Genomic DNA, 18957 nt, shown 5'->3' with positions numbered 1-18957 from the left:
TATTTTTGATCAAAAGTATTACGCTTTAATTTCCCTTATAAGTAACAAATTAAACTCTATATTCCTGATTAGCATTATCATTTTCAATATAAGTATTATATTTTCATATTGACTTGATCTGTCTCACATGCAAACTACTACATCAATGCACACATCTACTCAATCTAAGGTAAGTAATTAACAAACACTTACTAACATTACTTATAAGGGAAACTGTAATACTTTCGTTGAAAAATGTAATACTTTTATATCAAAATGTTAAATTATTATATTTTTTTCAAAAGTATTAAAAGTAAGAAATATTTTATTCCTAATTAGTATTATATTTTTCAGTATAAGTATTACATTTCCATATTGACTAAACATGTCTCACAGATTCATGACACAAGTGTGACCATAAAGAGGTTGCTAGTTTTTTTTTTTTCTTATTTTTTTTAGGTGTCGACTTTGACATTTACATTGTAAACAAAAAAGTNAAAAATTGCTATTGAAGCATCCCCTATATATATATATATATATATATATATATATATATATATATATATATATAGCATGCAATAATTGCTATTGAAGCATGGCATAAGTAGGGGTGTGCCGGCCCATTAGCCAAATTTCATTGGTCTTAACCCACCCCATGTGGTTGCTTGGAGGGCTACGGGGCTATCTTCAAAAAAAAAAAAATTTTAAAAAGAAAATGTTTGTATTACATTGCATACTATATTTTAATATATAATTTTTTAAAAATATACATTTTAATTTATATATACAATGATTGGATTGATATAATGATGTTTTAATCACAAGCTAGATATAATGATGTTTTAATCATATGCATAGCTTGTACTATTTTTTAAATATTAAAGTATTAATTAATATTTAGATTATATACAATACAATGAACAATATATTGTAGGCAAAAATTTGTGTGCATAGACACGAATTATTGTCCATAAAACAACTCCGGTCAAGATGAAGAATGTAATATTAATGAAGAATAAAATGTTTATATTACTTATATGCGTGAGAAAGTGTAATACTTTTGGAGAAAAATGTAATACTTTTACATTTTGATTTAAAATTATTAAATTTTTTCTCATAAATATTATATTTTCTCTTATAAGTAACAATCACTTGCCAACATTACTTAGAATGTAAAATTTTAATGAAAAAAAAATGTAATACTTTATGAAAAAAAATGTAAAAGTATTATATTTTTGATCAAAAGTATTACGCTTTAATTTCCCTTATAAGTAACAAATTAAACTCTATATTCCTGATTAGCATTATCATTTTCAATATAAGTATTATATTTTCATATTGACTTGATCTGTCTCACATGCAAACTACTACATCAATGCACACATCTACTCAATCTAAGGTAAGTAATTAACAAACACTTACTAACATTACTTATAAGGGAAACTGTAATACTTTCGTTGAAAAATGTAATACTTTTATATCAAAATGTTAAATTATTATATTTTTTTCAAAAGTATTAAAAGTAAGAAATATTTTATTCCTAATTAGTATTATATTTTTCAGTATAAGTATTACATTTCCATATTGACTAAACATGTCTCACAGATTCATGACACAAGTGTGACCATAAAGAGGTTGCTAGTTTTTTTTTTTTCTTATTTTTTTTAGGTGTCGACTTTGACATTTACATTGTAAACAAAAAAGTTAAATTTTAAAGTAATATATGATAGATTTTTTAACCAAGATGTATGACAACTTTTTAATAAGTTTTAGTAGTTAGTTTCATATAAATCAAGAGTCATGACTATTTCAAATAAACAAATATATATATATATATATATATATATATATATATATATATATATATATATATATATATATATATATATNTTCATATAAATCAAGAGTCATGAGTATTTCAAATAAACAAATATATATATATATATATATATATATATAAGATAAATTAATTAAAACGTATCCATTTATTTCTAATATTTCATCATGTGGGATATGATGTATTATATTTCTCCTAATGACCACACAAAAATTCTATGGTAGTTTCATTCTTTTCATTAGTCATTACCTAATTTCCTTAAAATTTTCCAATTCCAACCACTCCAACAAAAAATGTGCATCTTTGTTTCTCTATCTTGGATATCTTTTCTATTTAAACTCCATAATCCCATGTATGCAAAATCACCCATTCTCCACATATTATTATCTCTTCTTGGCCACACTTAAATAACTCATCTATCTAATAACATGGCCACCGCCACTGCCCTTCCCTCTATCCTCCTTATTCTTGCCTTGGCATTCACGGTTGCTACTACTGTTGTTGCTAACCATCCATCTCCTCCCTCCACCGAAGCCATAGTTATGAAGAAATGCAGGGAAGTCCTCGGCCCGCGTCGCCTCATTGTCACATTTTGTGCTCACAATTTGCTCGGTCATAGAGCTGCCTTGCTCGCTACTTGCGATAGGAGAAAAACGGTGGCGGTCGTCATAAAGGAAGTCCACAACAAAGCTAAAGCTTTTGAGGCTTTGGAGAAGAAGATAAATTCTGATAAGTCTTTGAGCATAAAAGATGCCCAAGACTTGAAGAGTTGTTGGGCAATTACAAACAAGGTGGTTAGTTCCCTCGCGAATGTTTTCATCAACAGTTCAGTGGAGGAGCCTTCCAAGGAATCCATTATGATGTTGAAAAGGTCCATTCCTGGAGAGATAGCTAAGACAAAGGAGAAATGTGATTCCACCGCTCCTGGAAGACAAAATGGTTTGTGGTTAGAATTACGAATCAAGGAATTGGAATCTATAACCGCTGATATAGTGGCGTCGGCATTTGTGAATAACCTCTATAGCACTACCCACTAATTTAATAGTGTGTGCTTTGTGAGAAGAGTAATTATAATAGGAAACGAGGAGAAAATGATTCCGATCCCTTAATGTTGGGTTGATTACCATCATATTTAGTTACTCTTGATTTATTGTGGAAAATGGATATAAATGGATTACATTATTATCTTAATATTTTTATCNCCTAATGACCACACAAAAATTCTATGGTAGTTTCATTCTTTTTTATTAGTCATTACCTAATTTCCTTAAAATTTTCCAATTCCAACCACTCCAACAAAAAATGTGCATCTTTAGATTTATTATTGATCAGTATCATCGTTATTATGTCTTTATTTGTGAAGCAATAATTTATCGTTTGGATCGAAAAAAACTTAAAGAAAGAATTATGCTATATTTACCTAATGTTTTGTCCTTTTATTCTCTTTTGATTCCCATCATCTCTTCTGTTGGGCCCATACATCATATTTCACGGGTTACATCCTCAATCATTAGTCAAATATGCCATCATATCCTGTCTAAAGCCAATTTCGTTGCATCAATAATATAAAATATCTACAACTTCCTCGGCCGTGTTTTATACGTTTAGTTCGGTGTAAAAATCGGTTTAGACATTCCTAAGTCGAGGCAATTTCAGGGTTAGATGGCTTTTAATCGGCTGGCCAACTAGACGTCTGACTCGACTTATTCAGTGCCTAACTCGGTCGAGTTTGCATTCAATTCTATAGAATAGTTTTTTTTTTTTTACTTTCTTGGTTACTCCTCTTCTATATTCCTCTGGTCATGTACTCAACTAACATATGTAGTTTACTAGTTTAGGTGATTATAATATTCTAAACAACTCTCATCCCTAAGTGGAAAAGGCGGAGACGATATGCTCATATTACTCGGCCGCCTAGGCAGCGTCTAGGCAACACCTAGGCACCCAACTAGGGTTTAACACCTTCTGCAACATTGGTTTAGTTTGGTCAATGAGACCTAATTGAAGTTGTTTTTAAATCAATTTTTTTTCATATTAAGTTTAATATTAGTATAAAAAATTTATATATTTAGAAACAACATTAAAAATACTATTACATATAAAAAATTCAAATTTAAAATAATTAAATAATACTAAAGAAAATAAGCAAAGAAGAAAAAAATTGATTTGACTAATGAATAGTAAAATAGGTAAAATGAGACATAGAGTATAATATAACATACTGTAATTGTCCTGTGGTCTAGTAACACCCGGTTGCACTCCACATGAAAGGGGGTGGATTCGAGTCTCAGTACAGCAAATATTGGCTCTTTGTGCTTCATTTGGTTGACAAAGTAGCTATGAACAGATTGGGAAGATAATCAATCAATCATAAGTTATCACCTTATGCGATATCGTTATCAAGTAACTCTATCGTTTTCCTTAATCATTACAACTTTAATAAAGTGACTGGTTTTTCATGATTACAGGAGGACATTGATCTCATGACAAACTTGGGTGTCAATAGTTATCGGTTTTCGATATCATGGTCAAGAATTCTTCCTAGTATGCTCCAAATCCATTTCTGATATTACCATAATTCCATTTATATGTTCCTGCTCTATCATTATCATATCAATAACTATTAATCCAATTTTGATTCAGAGGGGAAACTTGGGCATGTAAATAAAGCTGGAATCAGGCACTACAACAGGCTGATTGATGCCCTAATGCACAAAGGTTACTTCTGTACCTCAAAACCGTTGTCTGTGACACATAAAAGACAATCATTTTTAAGAAAATCATTGTGTTTTTATGTTAAAAAACACAACCTTAATCGCACAGTTTAGTTTTGCTGCAATTAAACAATCTGAACAGGATGACTAATTGCAGGGATACAACCATTTGTCACATTAAGTCACTATGACATCCCTCAAGAACTGGAAGACAGATATGGAGGGTGGCTAAGTCCCAAAATCCAGTATGCATTCTAGCTTCTTTATCTGGTTACATATATACATCCTAGGACTATCCTATTTCGGTCGAACATTTTGGACTAAATTAGGTCGAACGTTGTTCATCAGGGAGGATTTCAGCTATTATGCAGACATATGCTTCAGATACTTTGGGGACAGAGTTAAGCACTGGGCAACATTCAATGAGCCTAATATCGTCGCCATTCGGGGATATAGGTCGGGGATTTACCCTCCATCGCGCTGCTCGGGCTCCTTTGGGAGCTGTGAAGCAGGCGATTCGGAGACAGAGCCTTTCGTGGCTGCCCACAACATGATCCTCTCCCATGCTGCTGCAACCAGCATTTACAAGACCAAGTATCAGGTACGTATTAATTAGATGGTTGAAAAAAGATGCGTTCTGTCTCAACTTAGTGTCACATAAGTCCTCTCGGGGAGGAATTGATTCGATCTTTGGTGGCTTTCAGGGAACACAGGGAGGTAGCATTGGGATAGTTATGTACACAGCATGGTTTGAGCCTTTCAGCAATTCCTCAGAAGACAAATCTGCAGCTAAGAGAGCTCAATCCTTCTTAACAAACTGGTGAAATTTTTGCACCATTCTCTTTTCTTTTATTTATTTATTTATTTTTAACGATGGGAAAACCTGTCGTCACTATCTGAAGGAGCCAAAAAGGTCAATAAGCCATCCCGTTAGGAGTTGAACTTAGAACGTTGTGCTTATCAAGTCAATGGCTTGACCAACTTGGCGGGTCATCCAAATTTTAGCACCATTCTTTTGTTGGATGACAAGAGAAACCTGTAGTCACTATCCGAGGATGAACCCCCTCTTGTGACCCTAGTTGATAAATGACCACAAAGAGGTAAATCAGCTTAGGTTTCCCATAACTATAGCTGACCGACTCAAATCAAGAACGCCACTCCCACAAAAAGTCAAACTTGGAATCTTGTAGTTACCAAACCAATAACCAGACCAGCTTGGCTTGGCCCGATTGCCCCCAAATTTTGCACCTTTCTTGATTCCATTGCACTTTATCTGCATCACAGAAAGCTTCCAAAACCCAAAACAGAGTATAAAAATGGGGAGAAAATTGCTCTACTTATCACAAATTGTAATTGCAGGTTCTTGAATCCTATTATATTTGGCAAGTACCCTGCAGAAATGAGACAAATTCTTGGGTCTGGATTGCCAACATTCTCAAAGGATGATCTGAGAATGATGAGAAATGGAGTGGACTTCATTGGGATCAACCACTACACCAGTTTCTATGCTAAAGATTGCATATTCTCTGCATGTGAACAAGGGCCAGGAGTCACCAAAACTGAGGGCAGGTATCTCAGGACTCCAAGCAAAGATGGTGTCCTAATCGGCGAAGCTGTATGTATCTCGTTTAAAAGATTAGGCCGACTATGAGACTACACATTTATATGTTATATATTATATGCTTAATACACTTATGGGATTTTCCTATGATCATAGACCGCGGTCGACTGGCTCTTTGTGTACCCTCAAGGAATGGAAGAGATTGTGACATACATAAAGGAAAGATACAACAACATACCAATGTTCATCACAGAAAATGGTTGGTGAAAATAATTTACGAAAAATCACTATTTTGGTCCGTCAATTGTTTTGCAACTGTCGATTTAGTCTCTAATTTTCAATTTGTTCGAATTAATCTCCATAACAAAATGTTCTTGCAGGCTTTGGAGATTTGGATAATAATCCCAACTCATCTACAGTAGTGGCTTCTTCACTCAATGATTTCAAAAGAGTGGAGTACATGAAGGGCTACTTGACTTCCCTGGCAGAAGCAATAAGGTAGTGATTCAACAAAACCAAAACACTTATTAATTTAGAAAATTATACTATAGTCAAGGGAACGGAAAAGAATACACCTGCTGGCCACAAAAGACAAAATTCTCTCATCCCAAGAGAAGACAAAATTTCCTCATCCCAAGAGCTTCCACACTCTGGCCCTGACAGAATAGTAGATGAGTAAATAATGACACTGATTCAGTTGCCTCTTAGGTACAAGGCACAGCGCCTAGTATCCACACTGATCCTACCGTATTAAGTGTAACTCTCACACTTCGACTATCAGATCGATCTTGATATTGTGTCCATACCAACTAAACTACCCATATGAGCAAACGTCCTCGTCCGGGCCCACAACCCTACCTCATTCCCTATCCCTGTACGTCCCCACTAAGGAAAAGAATACCACCCCATCATTAGTAAACTAACATGTGTTTTGGGTCAATAATTATTATATAATGCTGTGATAATCAGGAAAGGTGCAGATGTAAGAGGGTACTTTGCTTGGTCATTGCTGGACAACTTTGAGTGGTCAGATGGATACACCTTAAGATTTGGACTCTTCCATGTTGATTACTCCACTCTTCGAAGGATTCCTAAGCTGTCTGCCTCCTGGTACAAAGGATTCATCTCCAAACATCTTCGGATTCTTCAAACACAGAGCGCATAACTTAACTTCTATGTATCAAAATCGGTTTTCTTTAATCGGGTTTGTCATGGTTGAATCGGACTGAGGAAGATGTCAGAGATGCCATATCATATATATACTGAGTACTTTTAAATTTACTGGAAAATCTGTTGTCACTATACATATCATATTTTGAACGGCAAAAACTTGAGGAAGAAAAGAAATTTAAGAGAAAAAGATAAGTATTTACTTATTTAGCTAATGAAAGTTTGGTAGTTGAGTGGTAAAGTTGATATCATGTAAGAAAAATAAATAAAATTTCCACTACATTGTGGACCATGGTCCCAAAACGCGACTGTTTCATTAAATAAAGAAACGGTTGTCGTCAAGTCTTAACGGAGCTCTGTAAATAAAATTACAATTCATCTCAAAAAGATATTGTCTCACATTTGTTTTTATATTATCAAATGAAATTGTAATTATATCAAGAAAGAGGTTCTTGAAACCTGCTCTGATACCAAGTGAAGTTTCTCGTATGCAGTAACTTAATACAAACTTAAACGTAAATAGCTAAGTCAAAAGAGATGTGTAATAGGCTTAACTTGACACAATCAATGAACTAGCTAGTTCAAATCGGGTGCATTGGTGTGTTTAACATGTAAAGGTAAATCAAGAAGAAAGTAAAGTATGCACAAGAATACGGTAGGTTTGATAACCCAGATCGGAATAACCATTCCTACATCTGGGGGCATCACAATATGATTAGCTCAACTCTTCATTCAATAATCAACTGAGTGATATTACCAAACAATTGTTAAAGAGAGAACACTTCAAATTTCCAGAGCTAGTTGAACCTCAGCCTTCATACAATGTTGAAGTTTCTTGAAGAGATTGAAGAGATGGTGCAAGATTTCCCAATCTTTACAAGTTGACGCCCCCCTCAACTGCTACTCTCCTGAGTTGCTATTGTGGTTGACGACCTTTAATCATCAAGCATCAATCAACTTGAATTGAATCAGATTCATCAAGTTGCTCCGTTTAATATCTAAGATAGGCCATTGAAAGAATATTGAATATGCATATTAGTATATTTGGAAATCATCAATCATGTATGCATATAGATGGAGGGCTTTTATAAGAGCCCTAGATTTTGCTCTAACAGATAACTGCCTTGGACTTTAACTTGAACTCTTCTTCATATCTGGTTCACGCCTGGTCTTCATCTTCGCCTTCTGAACTAAGACCTTTCTATAATACAAACCCAATCTAATGCAAATACAACTGTATATAATAAGATCGTCTGAACTAGATCTTAAACTATTCTATTGTTCCATAAACTAAAACAACTAAGAGGAGTGAAAAACACTTTAACAGTAAAAGTATTTTTTTCTGAATGATTTATTTTATTAACAATCATCACAACTCATAGAAATTAAATTCAATATTTTAACCCAAGTAAATATAAATAATGTCGGTGTCAATGTCTCACTTTCGCGATCGTCATTCCCACATAAATAGTTTATCCTTCGTTTTTTTTTTTAATTATTATCATTTTTAATACGTCATTTTCCATGTGCCAATAAAACAAAGATAAATAATTAATAAAACTCCTGTTCAATACAATAGTTATATATATCGATCGTGGTTCGGAAGAGTAAAAAATTTTTACCTTCTTAATTTTTTTATTTTTTATTTTTGAAAACTTACCTTCTTAATTTTGTTTCTTCTTCTTTGGATTTAAAAATTTGATAAAATATAGAACATATATTACATTATTAAGAATGATAAGTATTTCAAAAAAAAAACATAAAAAAAATATTTTTAAAAGTTCTAATTAAGATATTTTAAATAGTACTTATATTGATAGTTTTTAAAAAATGAATTTATAGGTACGTAAAGTTATTATTTTAAGTACAAAAATTTAGTTCATAAATTCACTAATAGAAGTACAATTCACTAATGTAAGTACATAAATTCACTATTGTAGGTACATAGATTTAATACTGTTAGTAGAATTTTTATATACATGCGATAGTATTTTTATGTATCTAACATTTTTTTATATGTACCTAGGTCGATAATATAATTATTGCAATAAAGGTGCAAAATTATTATCGTCTATGTGACATAGACCTTACACTCTAAAGAAAATTGGCCACAAATCTTACATAAAAGATTTTGATTTTGATTCACCTCGAATGGCCATAACCCCAATTTTACTTAAAAGGGTTTGGATTCGAATCTATAAACATTATAGCAACACTCTTAGGAGAGTTGTTCTTACATAAGACCTGATCGAAACTTAATTAAACTAACCTCGCTTCAAAAAATAAAGGTACAAGTGTAATATGCAACAAATTATTTTAAAATTTTTCAAATTAAAATCCACAATGACATGATCCAAAAGTCTAATACTCGATAACACACTCCAAAACTAAGTAAATAAATAAATAAATCTTTGCAAATTGTACATACACAACTTTATTATTTCTTTATACTTATATACTCGTAACCTGCTCTGATATCAATTGTCATATTAAACGCTTAACAATATGTCAAAAATTATACCTAGTAGCGAAAATGTAACTTTATTTCCTTATACTTGCATAATTATCAGCGTCATGTTTTGATGGCACGACGTTGAACTTGGCTCTCTGAGCCATAACTCCAACAAATTATTTTTTTAAGGATGAAATGGTTTATTTTATACCATTTAAATTATCAAACTACTTTTTTCCAAAACACATGTAACATATAAAAAACATGTCAGGGCATCTCGTGCTGTGTATATATAGACGTGGGGTATAAATCCAAACTGGCCTAGCTAGAAGAAAAGCTTAATTTATTATTTTGTATAAGACTAAAACAATGTCTTTTCTTGTACTCAATCACCCACTTACCCACCTAACTCTGGGATATGGATGCAATTGTCCTGAAATTGATATTTTTAGTCCTCAATTATAAAATTAGCCAAAAATGGTGCACGTACTATTATTATTTTTTAAGCCACTTCTAGGTTAAAGTTTCGAAATAATTCTTGAAATAAAAAGGTAAACTTGTAACTTTACAAGCAACTCCCTTGTAAATAGAGGAAAATTAGCCTCGTCCCCCTAGCAAGACACAAATTCACTACTACAAATAATCTAAATTTAAGGTAATAAGTAGGGGTGTGCCGGCCCATGAGTCAAATTTCGTTGACCCTAACCCACACCATGTTGGTTAGAGGACTATATGTGTGTGTGTGTGAGGGGGGAGGGGGGGGTTGAATGAATCAGGTAAAAATTGATACTCAAGTGTGAATGTGCACTTTGTAACACTAGAAAGAAAAAACGCGATGACATTTTGATCATTATTCATACATTAAATAAAAAATAATATAAACCAAGACAAGCCGTTCAACCATGAATTGGGATTTTGAAATCAGGCTCAGCCTTCTATTTAAGGAACCCAAACCAAACTATAATCACCATCCATACTTGGAAGTATGCTAATCATTTGTTAGTATGGGCAGCTCAACTGGTTGTCGCAGGGGTGAAATTTTTCACAAGAGATTAAGGACCGAGTCTCACTAGCAGCAGTGTGTAAGCAACCTCTCAAAATGATGGGAGTTCCTTGTACGTAGTGAGCGAAAATCTAACTTCTGTTGGTCAGTTGAGTAATCATTATTAACTTTCAAAATGTCGAATCGAGATGCAAGGGCGCCTAAGATGGGGATTCTACTTTTTGTTACAAGTATGCTAATCATTTTTTTAGTGTCAAACGTTTGATGATTATGGAGTTGGTCCAATGGTTCTTTAATTGTGACATGTTTTTTGAGTGTGGTCTCATCAAGTTAAGAAAGAAAAGAGGAGCATCACTTCATTAAACTATTCTTGTCTGGAAATAAAGAAAGAAAAGAGGGGCATCACTTCATTAAATTATTCTTGTCTTGAAATAATAGTGCTTTACCCCCCCCCCCTCTCCCGCACTTGCATCCAATAATTAGAAAGTGTGTGTTTTTGTTTTCTTTGAGGTAAAAGCCTCTGAATCTACAGAAATTTTGAGAGATAGATGATTGCTTTTATGTTTTTCACATTGTTAAAAATTATTGTGGATAACCTATACCATTTTGGTCTCCAATAAAGTTTTAATTGACAATACTTAATTATAATCTTACATGAATTAGAGCATCGACAATAATAATTACAAATAATTTTAAGTTTTTTCTCTTTTGGTGACCATCTTATTGCGCTCAACGCCCTCATCAAGAGTTGCAGGTGTGTGAGACACGCACCAGCTCTTCTCCCCCCTCTCTCTTTAATAAGTGAGACAAAAATAAATAAATAAATAAATAAATAAATCCATGCATCTTCCTAAAACATCCCCTTCGTTCTCTCCTCTCTCTTACAATCTTTTTCTTCTACATCACACAAAAAGTTTGAAAAAACCAATTGTGTGTCATTGTTGGGGATGCTTTTAGAATAAGAATGTAATGCAGTGTTTTGGTTCACGTCTCACAATTTGTCCTCCATTGATCGATTCCTTCCTTTGGACCCAACTATCCTCTGACCATCCTAACTGACTAACTCCAACACCCCATCAAGTTCGAGTTTACATCAAAATAATTATAGTGTCTTTTAGTCTTATTATCTACAGATATAAAATTAAATTTTGAATTAATTTTTGATTAATTCAAACAAAATTTTAGATTATGTAATCTCATTTTACACTTCAATTCTCAACGTATCATACCGATTGATTCTTTTTATCTATTTTAGTTTTAATAAATTGATACCGATTGCGTGATAAAATATTAAATATATATTTGTAATAAATGAAAAAAGAATTAGAAATTTAGAATGTCAATTGGAGAAGCCCATTGTGATGTCCCACGAGATGGTGCTTTCAATCGTAGCGGTCCATAAATAATATTTGCCCCTTTCCAATTTCCAGCAAGCAAGCACAAGATGTTAAAGAACAAACTGTCTTGTCAACCAAAAAGTCTAGAAAGCAATAGAAATGATTATTAAAAGATTTTGGTTTTTTCATACAGTGCAGTGGGCATGAGGACAAATATTATCATCATTAAAATAATTGTATTAAGTTGGAAGATCATGTTGGAAATCTTTTAAACGTTGTCTTAACAATTTCCTTTATGTTGTACAGTCATTTCATTAACAATTATTACCTCAACTTTTCCTGTTAGGTGTAATTAAGGAATACCAATATTTCCCTATATAAAGATCGATGTCTCCCCCCATGTTTCCTTTCTCATTATAGTCCTTTCATTAACAAACATCTGTAAATGGGAACTTCATCAGTTTCCTTTGCACTGGTTTTCTGGTTTTTTGTTGCCCAGATTTCATGTAGTTTGGCAGAGCCCATAATCCACTCAGAGAGTTCATTCCCAAGCAATTTCGTTTTTGGAACTTCTTCTTCTTCATACCAGGTTCATATTCCATTTCTTTTTCTTGTTTTCCTCTTTCTGGAATACATCGAGTATAATATAATATAATATAAAATATAAACGAGCAGGTCAACTTTCACTAAAAGTTTTAGTTGGGACAAAATTTGTCTTTCAACTCCGTGTTAGGACATCAAACTTAAACCTCTATACGACGTGTTAGAAATTGCTGTTGAGATTTAGGGTTCAAGTCTATGGAGAATTCTTGCATTTAATTTTTTAAGCCTATAAATATAGGCTTTTCTTCCCCTACTTTGTATTACAGTACTTTTTTTCTGGTCTTTTTGGCGGGTGATATTATTAGCCACTTATCAGACTCTATTACAGTTTTAGTAGAAATCACATACTTCAATTGAATGGTTAAGTGTTACATGAGTTTTGCAGTTTGAAGGAGCTTTCCAGAGTGAAGGGAAAGGCCTAAGTAACTGGGATGTTTTTACTAGAGAAGCTGGTAATTTTTCGTAACATATATATACTCATCATGTTATAAGATTATATTCTTCCTCAGATCATATCATCCACCCTTTTCTGGAATGGAATAAGAATAAGTTGTTGTGTTGCAGGGCATATAGTGGATGGAAGCAATGGAGATATCGCGGTTGATCAGTATCATCGTTATCAGGTTCTTATTTAAGAAACAATAATTTTTTATTTTGAGCATAAGAAGTTGACGAATAATATTACATGTATCTAAATTTATTATTGATCAGTATCATAGTTGTTATGTGTCTTTATTTGAGAAACAATAATTCATCGTTTAGATGAAAAAACTTAAAGAATAAATTATGATATATTTAGCTAAAGTTTTGTCCTTTTATTCTCTTTTGATTCCCACCATGTCACATCTTCATTCTGTTGGGCCAATAGATCATATTTCACATGCCACATCAGCAATCATTAGTCATATATGCCATCATATCCTGTCTAGTGTTGAACACTAAAGCCAATTTCGTTCCATCAATAATATAAAATATCTACTACTCCTTACTATTTTATATGTTTAATTCAATGTTGTAAAAATCGCCTAGGTGACCGGCTAGGCGCTAAACGTCTCTAGGCTTAAACGATTTCAGCGCTAGGCGACTTTTAGTCCGTCGGCGGACTAGGCGCTGAGTTGGGCACCTAACTAATCCGAGTTAGGCACCTAACTCGGGTTAGTCAGTGTCCAACTCGGCCGAATTTCCACTCCACTCAATTAAATGATTTTCTTTTACTTACTCAGCTACTCTTTTTCTATATTCATCTAGCAATGTAATTAACTAATAATCCAACATATGCAGTTCACTAATTTATTGGATTATAAGAGTTTAACAACTCACATCCCTAAGTAGAAAAAGTTGAGACAATATATTTAGATTACACGGCCACCTAGGCAACATTTAGGGACCACTAAGTTGACTAGCGCCTAGCGCCTTCTGCAACGTAAGGTTGGGTTAGCTTGGTTAATAAGATTTAATTGAAGTTATTTTTAAATCAAATTTTATCATATTAAGTTTAATATTAGTATAAAATTTTTTATATATTTAGAAACTATATTAAAAATACTATTGAAAACAAAAAATATAAACAATTTAAAAAAATAAGCAAAGTAGAAAAAAATAATTCGACTAGTAAATAGTAAAACATGTAAAATGTGAAAGATGGAGTATAATGTAACATATTATGATTGACTGAATATTTAAGATGTCACATGAATGGATAATTAATCAATCATAACGTATAAGTTATGTGAGATCGTTATGAATAACTCTACCATTTTCTTTAAACACGACAACTTTAATAAAATGACTGGTTTTTCATGATTGCAGGAGGATATTGATCTCATGACAAACTTGGGTGTCGATAGTTACAGGTTTTCGATATCATGGTCAAGAATTCTTCCTAGTATGCTCCAAATCCATTTCTGATATTCCCATATATAATTCCATTTATATGTTTCTACTCTGTCGTCATATCAATAACTATTAATCCAATTTGATTCAGAGGGGAAACTTGGGGATGTAAATAACGCTGGAATCAGGCACTACAACAGGCTGATTGATGCCCTAATTCAGAAAGGTTACTTCTGTACCCCACACGTAAATGTGTGCTAATTGAAAACCATTGTCTAAAACAATGTTGCAGAATGTGCTAAGTGCTAATCTGGCGTTCTGGAGACGCCAAGCGGCCGAGTAATTCGAGTATATTGTCTCCACTTTTTCCGGATATTGCTAGAAGTTGTTAGACTTTTATAATCCTCCAAACTAGTCAAATGCATATGTTAGAAAGTTAGTTGAGTATATGGTTGGAGAAATATAGAAAAAGAATAGCCGAGCAGGAAAAAAGTTCACTAGGACAAGTTAAGCGCCAATTTAGCTAAGTTAGGCGCCCAACTCGGCCGAGTTATACGCTCAAATCAACCAAGTTAGGCGTCCAACTCGACGCCTAGTCGGCCTGTTAGTCGATCGGCCAACTAAAAGCCGCCTAGGGCTGAAATAGCCTCGGCCTAGGGGCGCCTAGGCTGCTGCCTAGGCCGATTTTTACAACAATGCATAAAAGATAATCATTTTTAAGAAAACCATTATGTTTTATGTTGAAAAACACAACCTGAGTCGCACGGTTTAGTTTTGCTGCAATTAAACAATCTGAAGTGGATGAATAATTGCAGGGATACAACCATTTGTGGCATTAAGTCACTATGACATCCCTCAAGAACTGGAAGACAGATATGGAGGGTGGCTAAGTCCCAAAATCCAGTATGCATTTCTAGCTTCTTTATCTGGTTACATACATCCTAGGACTATCAAAATTCATATGTGGGTCGAACATTTTGGACTAAATTTAGTCGAATGTTGTTCATCAGGGAGGATTTCAGCTATTATGCAGACATATGCTTCAGATACTTTGGGGACAGGGTTAAGCACTGGGTAACATTCAATGAGCCTAATATCGTCGCCATTCGGGGATATAGGTCGGGGATTTACCCTCCATTGCGCTGTTCGGGCTCGTTTGGGAGCTGTGAAGCAGGCGATTCGGAGACAGAGCCTTTCGTGGCTGCCCACAACATGATCCTCTCCCATGCTAATGCAACCAGCATCTACAAGACCAAGTATCAGGTACGCATTAGATTACTTGAAAAATGCGTTCTGTCTCAACTCAGTGTCGTATAAGTCCTCTCGGGGAGGAATTGATTCGATCTTTGGTGGCTTTCAGGGAACACAAGGAGGTAGCATTGGGATAATTATGTACACAGCATGGTTTGAGCCTTTCAGCAATTCCTCAGAAGACAAATCTGCAGCTGAGAGAGCTCAATCCTTCTTAACAAACTGGTGAAGTTTTTGCACCATTGTCTTCTTTTTTTTTTTTCTTTTTTTTAATGACGGGAAACCTGTCGCCACTGTCTGAACAAACCAAAAATATCAATAGGCTGTTCCCACTGGGAGTTGAACTTAGAATGTTGTGATTACCAACTCAATGGTCTGATCAACTTGATCGGGTTGTCCAAATTTTTGCACCATTCTTTTGTTGGACGACGAGAGAAACCTGCAGTCACGCACTACACGAAGATGTGCATTTGGTAAACCTCCCTTGTGATCCTAGTTGACCAATGACCACAAAGAGATAAACCAGCTTAGGTTTCCCATAGTTAACTGACTCAAATCAAGAAGAGCAATAGGCCACTCCCACGAAAAGTCGAACTTGAAATTTGTAGTTACCAAATCAACAACCTAACCAACTTGGCCGATTGCTCCCAACTTTTGCACCTTTCTTAATTCCATTGCACTTTATCTGCATCACAGAAAGCTTCCAAAACCCAAAACAGAGAATAAAAAGGGGGAGAAAATTGCTCTACTTATCACAAATTGTAATTGCAGGTTCTTGGATCCTATTATATTTGGCAAGTACCCTGCAGAAATGAGACAAATTCTTGGATCTGGATTGCCAACATTCTCAAAGGATGATCTGAGAATGATGAAAAATGGAGTGGACTTCATTGGGATCAACCACTACACCAGTTTCTATGCTAAAGATTGCATATTCTCTGCATGTGAACAAGGCCCAGGAGTCACCAAAACTGAGGGCAGGTATCTCAGGACTCCAAGCAAAGATGGTGTCCTAATAGGTGAACCTGTATGTATCTCGTTTTAAAAGATTAAGCTGATAGTAAAACTGCACATTTATATGTTATATATTATATGCTCAATACATTGACGGGACTTTCCTATACAATCTTAGACCGCGATCGACTGGCTATTTGTGTACCCTCAAGGAATGGAAGAGATTGTGACATACATAAAGGAAAGATACAACAACACACCAATGTTTATCACAGAAAATGGTTGGTGAAAATAATTTAGGAAAAATCACTATTTTAGTCTCTGGATTGTTTTGCAAGTGTCAATTTAGTCTCTAATTTTCAATTTGGTTGAATTGATCATCCAATTATTTTAAGTTTCGGTAATTAAATCCCCTAGAGACTATTAAATTTAATTTTTGATTGTTAACAAAAATGTTCTTGCAGGCATTGCAGATTTGGATAATAATCCCAACTCATCTACAATAGTGGCTTCTTCACTCAATGATTTCAAAAGAGTGGAGTACATGAAGGGCTACTTGACTTCCCTGGCAGAAGCAATAAGGTAGTGATTCAACAAAACCAAAACACTTATTAATTTAGAAAATAATTCTATAGTCAAAGAGAACGAAAAAGAATAAATTTCCTGGCCACAAAAGACAAAATTCCTTCATTCCAAGAGCTTCGACATTCTGGTCCCGACAGAACAGTAGATGAGTAAATCACAATGATTCAGCTGTCTCTTAGGTAGAAGGCACAATGTCTAGTATCTATAACCAGCCAACTGTATTACGTGTAACTCTCACACTTTGACTATCAGATCTCAATATTGTGTCCTTACAATCTACCACACCAACTGAACTACTCATGTGAACAATCTTCCTCGGTCCGGACCAGAACCCTACCTCATTCCCTATCCCAGTCCCCACTAAGGAAAAGAATTCCACCCAATCATTAGTAAATTAACATGTGTTTTGGGTCAATAATTATATAATGTTGTGATAATCAGGAAAGGTGCAGATGTAAGAGGGTACTTTGCTTGGTCATTGCTGGACAACTTTGAGTGGATATCTGGATACACCCAAAGATTTGGACTCTTCTATGTTGATTACCCGACTCTTCGAAGGATTCCTAAGCTGTCTGCCTCCTGGTACAAACGATTCAACTCCAAACAGGGCCCGGAGCCAAAAAATTCAAGTTAGAGGGCCGATGTAGTAGAAAAATATATAGTGTTAGTTGGCATTATAATTAACCGTACTATATTATTATATATATTATACATTATTGTAATTATTATTGATAATGATTTCTAATTATATTATGTGTAATAAAGTATGAAAATAAATAATGTTTTCAAAAAAGTATGAAAATAAATAATTATATGAGTACGATAAACACGGGTGTTGATCATTACTTTAAAATTTTTTCGCATAACACAAAATATCATAATAACAACAACAACAACATTTATTTAAATATAAATTGTCAATTTTTATCAAATAAAAAGTTTTGTCAATTATTTTGTTACCAAATTTTTTCATAATTAATTTATATTCATTTTACTGATTAACTGAATATTTCAAAATTTGAGAGACAAAGACAAAAATTAATATCACGAATTAAACCATCAATATTAATTTTTGATAATTTTAAAACTAATTATTTAAACAAGCAAATGTACATCATCTTCAAAGTGTAAATAAATAATTAAAACACACAATAAATCATTAATTAATTAATCAACATAACTAATAAAACTAAAGCATATATATATATGGTCATGTTCAGGTGTGGCCGCGCCTTCCCGTGCGGCCGTGCAGTTTACACCACTCAATGTTAAGAAATGCACCACTCAATATTAAGAAATGCACCACACAAATAACATTGATTCATATTAAGAAATCCATATTCATTGTGGTGCATTTCGTAACATTGAGTGATGCATTTCGTAATATTGAGTGGTGTAAATCGAACGGCCGCACGGGAAGGCGCAGCCACATTTGAATAGAAATATATATATATATATATATATATAAACATACGTCCATACACACAGAAATCTTTGTATATATTTATTTTATTTTTTGTACTAAAGAGGGATAATAAGTGATCCATTATTAATCATCCCAGAGCAGCGGTTAAATTTTATTTTTTATTTTTTACAGGATGCATTATGAAATAGGAGCATGTTCAGAAAAAAACAAAAAAAAAAAAAAAAAAAAAAAAAAAAAAAAAAAAAAAAAAAA

At 33.6% G+C, this 18957-nt stretch overlaps 2 protein-coding genes across 2 annotated transcripts; both read left to right on the top strand.

Moving 5' to 3' along the window:
• The first annotated feature begins 4293 nt into the window (after positions 1-4293).
• LOC116031948 (beta-glucosidase 47-like) lies at positions 4294-7256 on the top strand. Its single transcript, XM_031274326.1, has 9 exons — positions 4294-4360; positions 4460-4534; positions 4688-4775; positions 4879-5131; positions 5235-5350; positions 5890-6145; positions 6248-6350; positions 6472-6589; positions 7061-7256. Exons 1-9 carry the CDS (start codon positions 4300-4302, stop codon positions 7254-7256), a joined length of 1266 nt encoding a protein of 421 aa, XP_031130186.1. The 5' UTR covers positions 4294-4299.
• Positions 7257-12464: 5208 nt separating this feature from the next.
• LOC116029622 (beta-glucosidase 47-like) lies at positions 12465-18072 on the top strand. The gene is made up of 12 exons (XM_031271672.1): positions 12465-12642; positions 13042-13108; positions 13221-13279; positions 14466-14541; positions 14641-14715; positions 15305-15392; positions 15500-15752; positions 15850-15965; positions 16512-16767; positions 16873-16975; positions 17159-17276; positions 17721-18072. Exons 1-12 carry the CDS (start codon positions 12499-12501, stop codon positions 17911-17913), a joined length of 1548 nt encoding a protein of 515 aa, XP_031127532.1. The 5' UTR covers positions 12465-12498; the 3' UTR covers positions 17914-18072.
• Positions 18073-18957: the final 885 nt, after the last annotated feature.

The sequence above is a fragment of the Ipomoea triloba genome, chromosome 1 (assembly GCF_003576645.1).
Source record: "Ipomoea triloba cultivar NCNSP0323 chromosome 1, ASM357664v1".
NCBI classification, from domain to species: Eukaryota; Viridiplantae; Streptophyta; class Magnoliopsida; order Solanales; family Convolvulaceae; genus Ipomoea; species Ipomoea triloba.
Note: the sequence above shows the minus strand (reverse complement) of the source record. Positions and strands in the feature narration are given on the sequence as shown.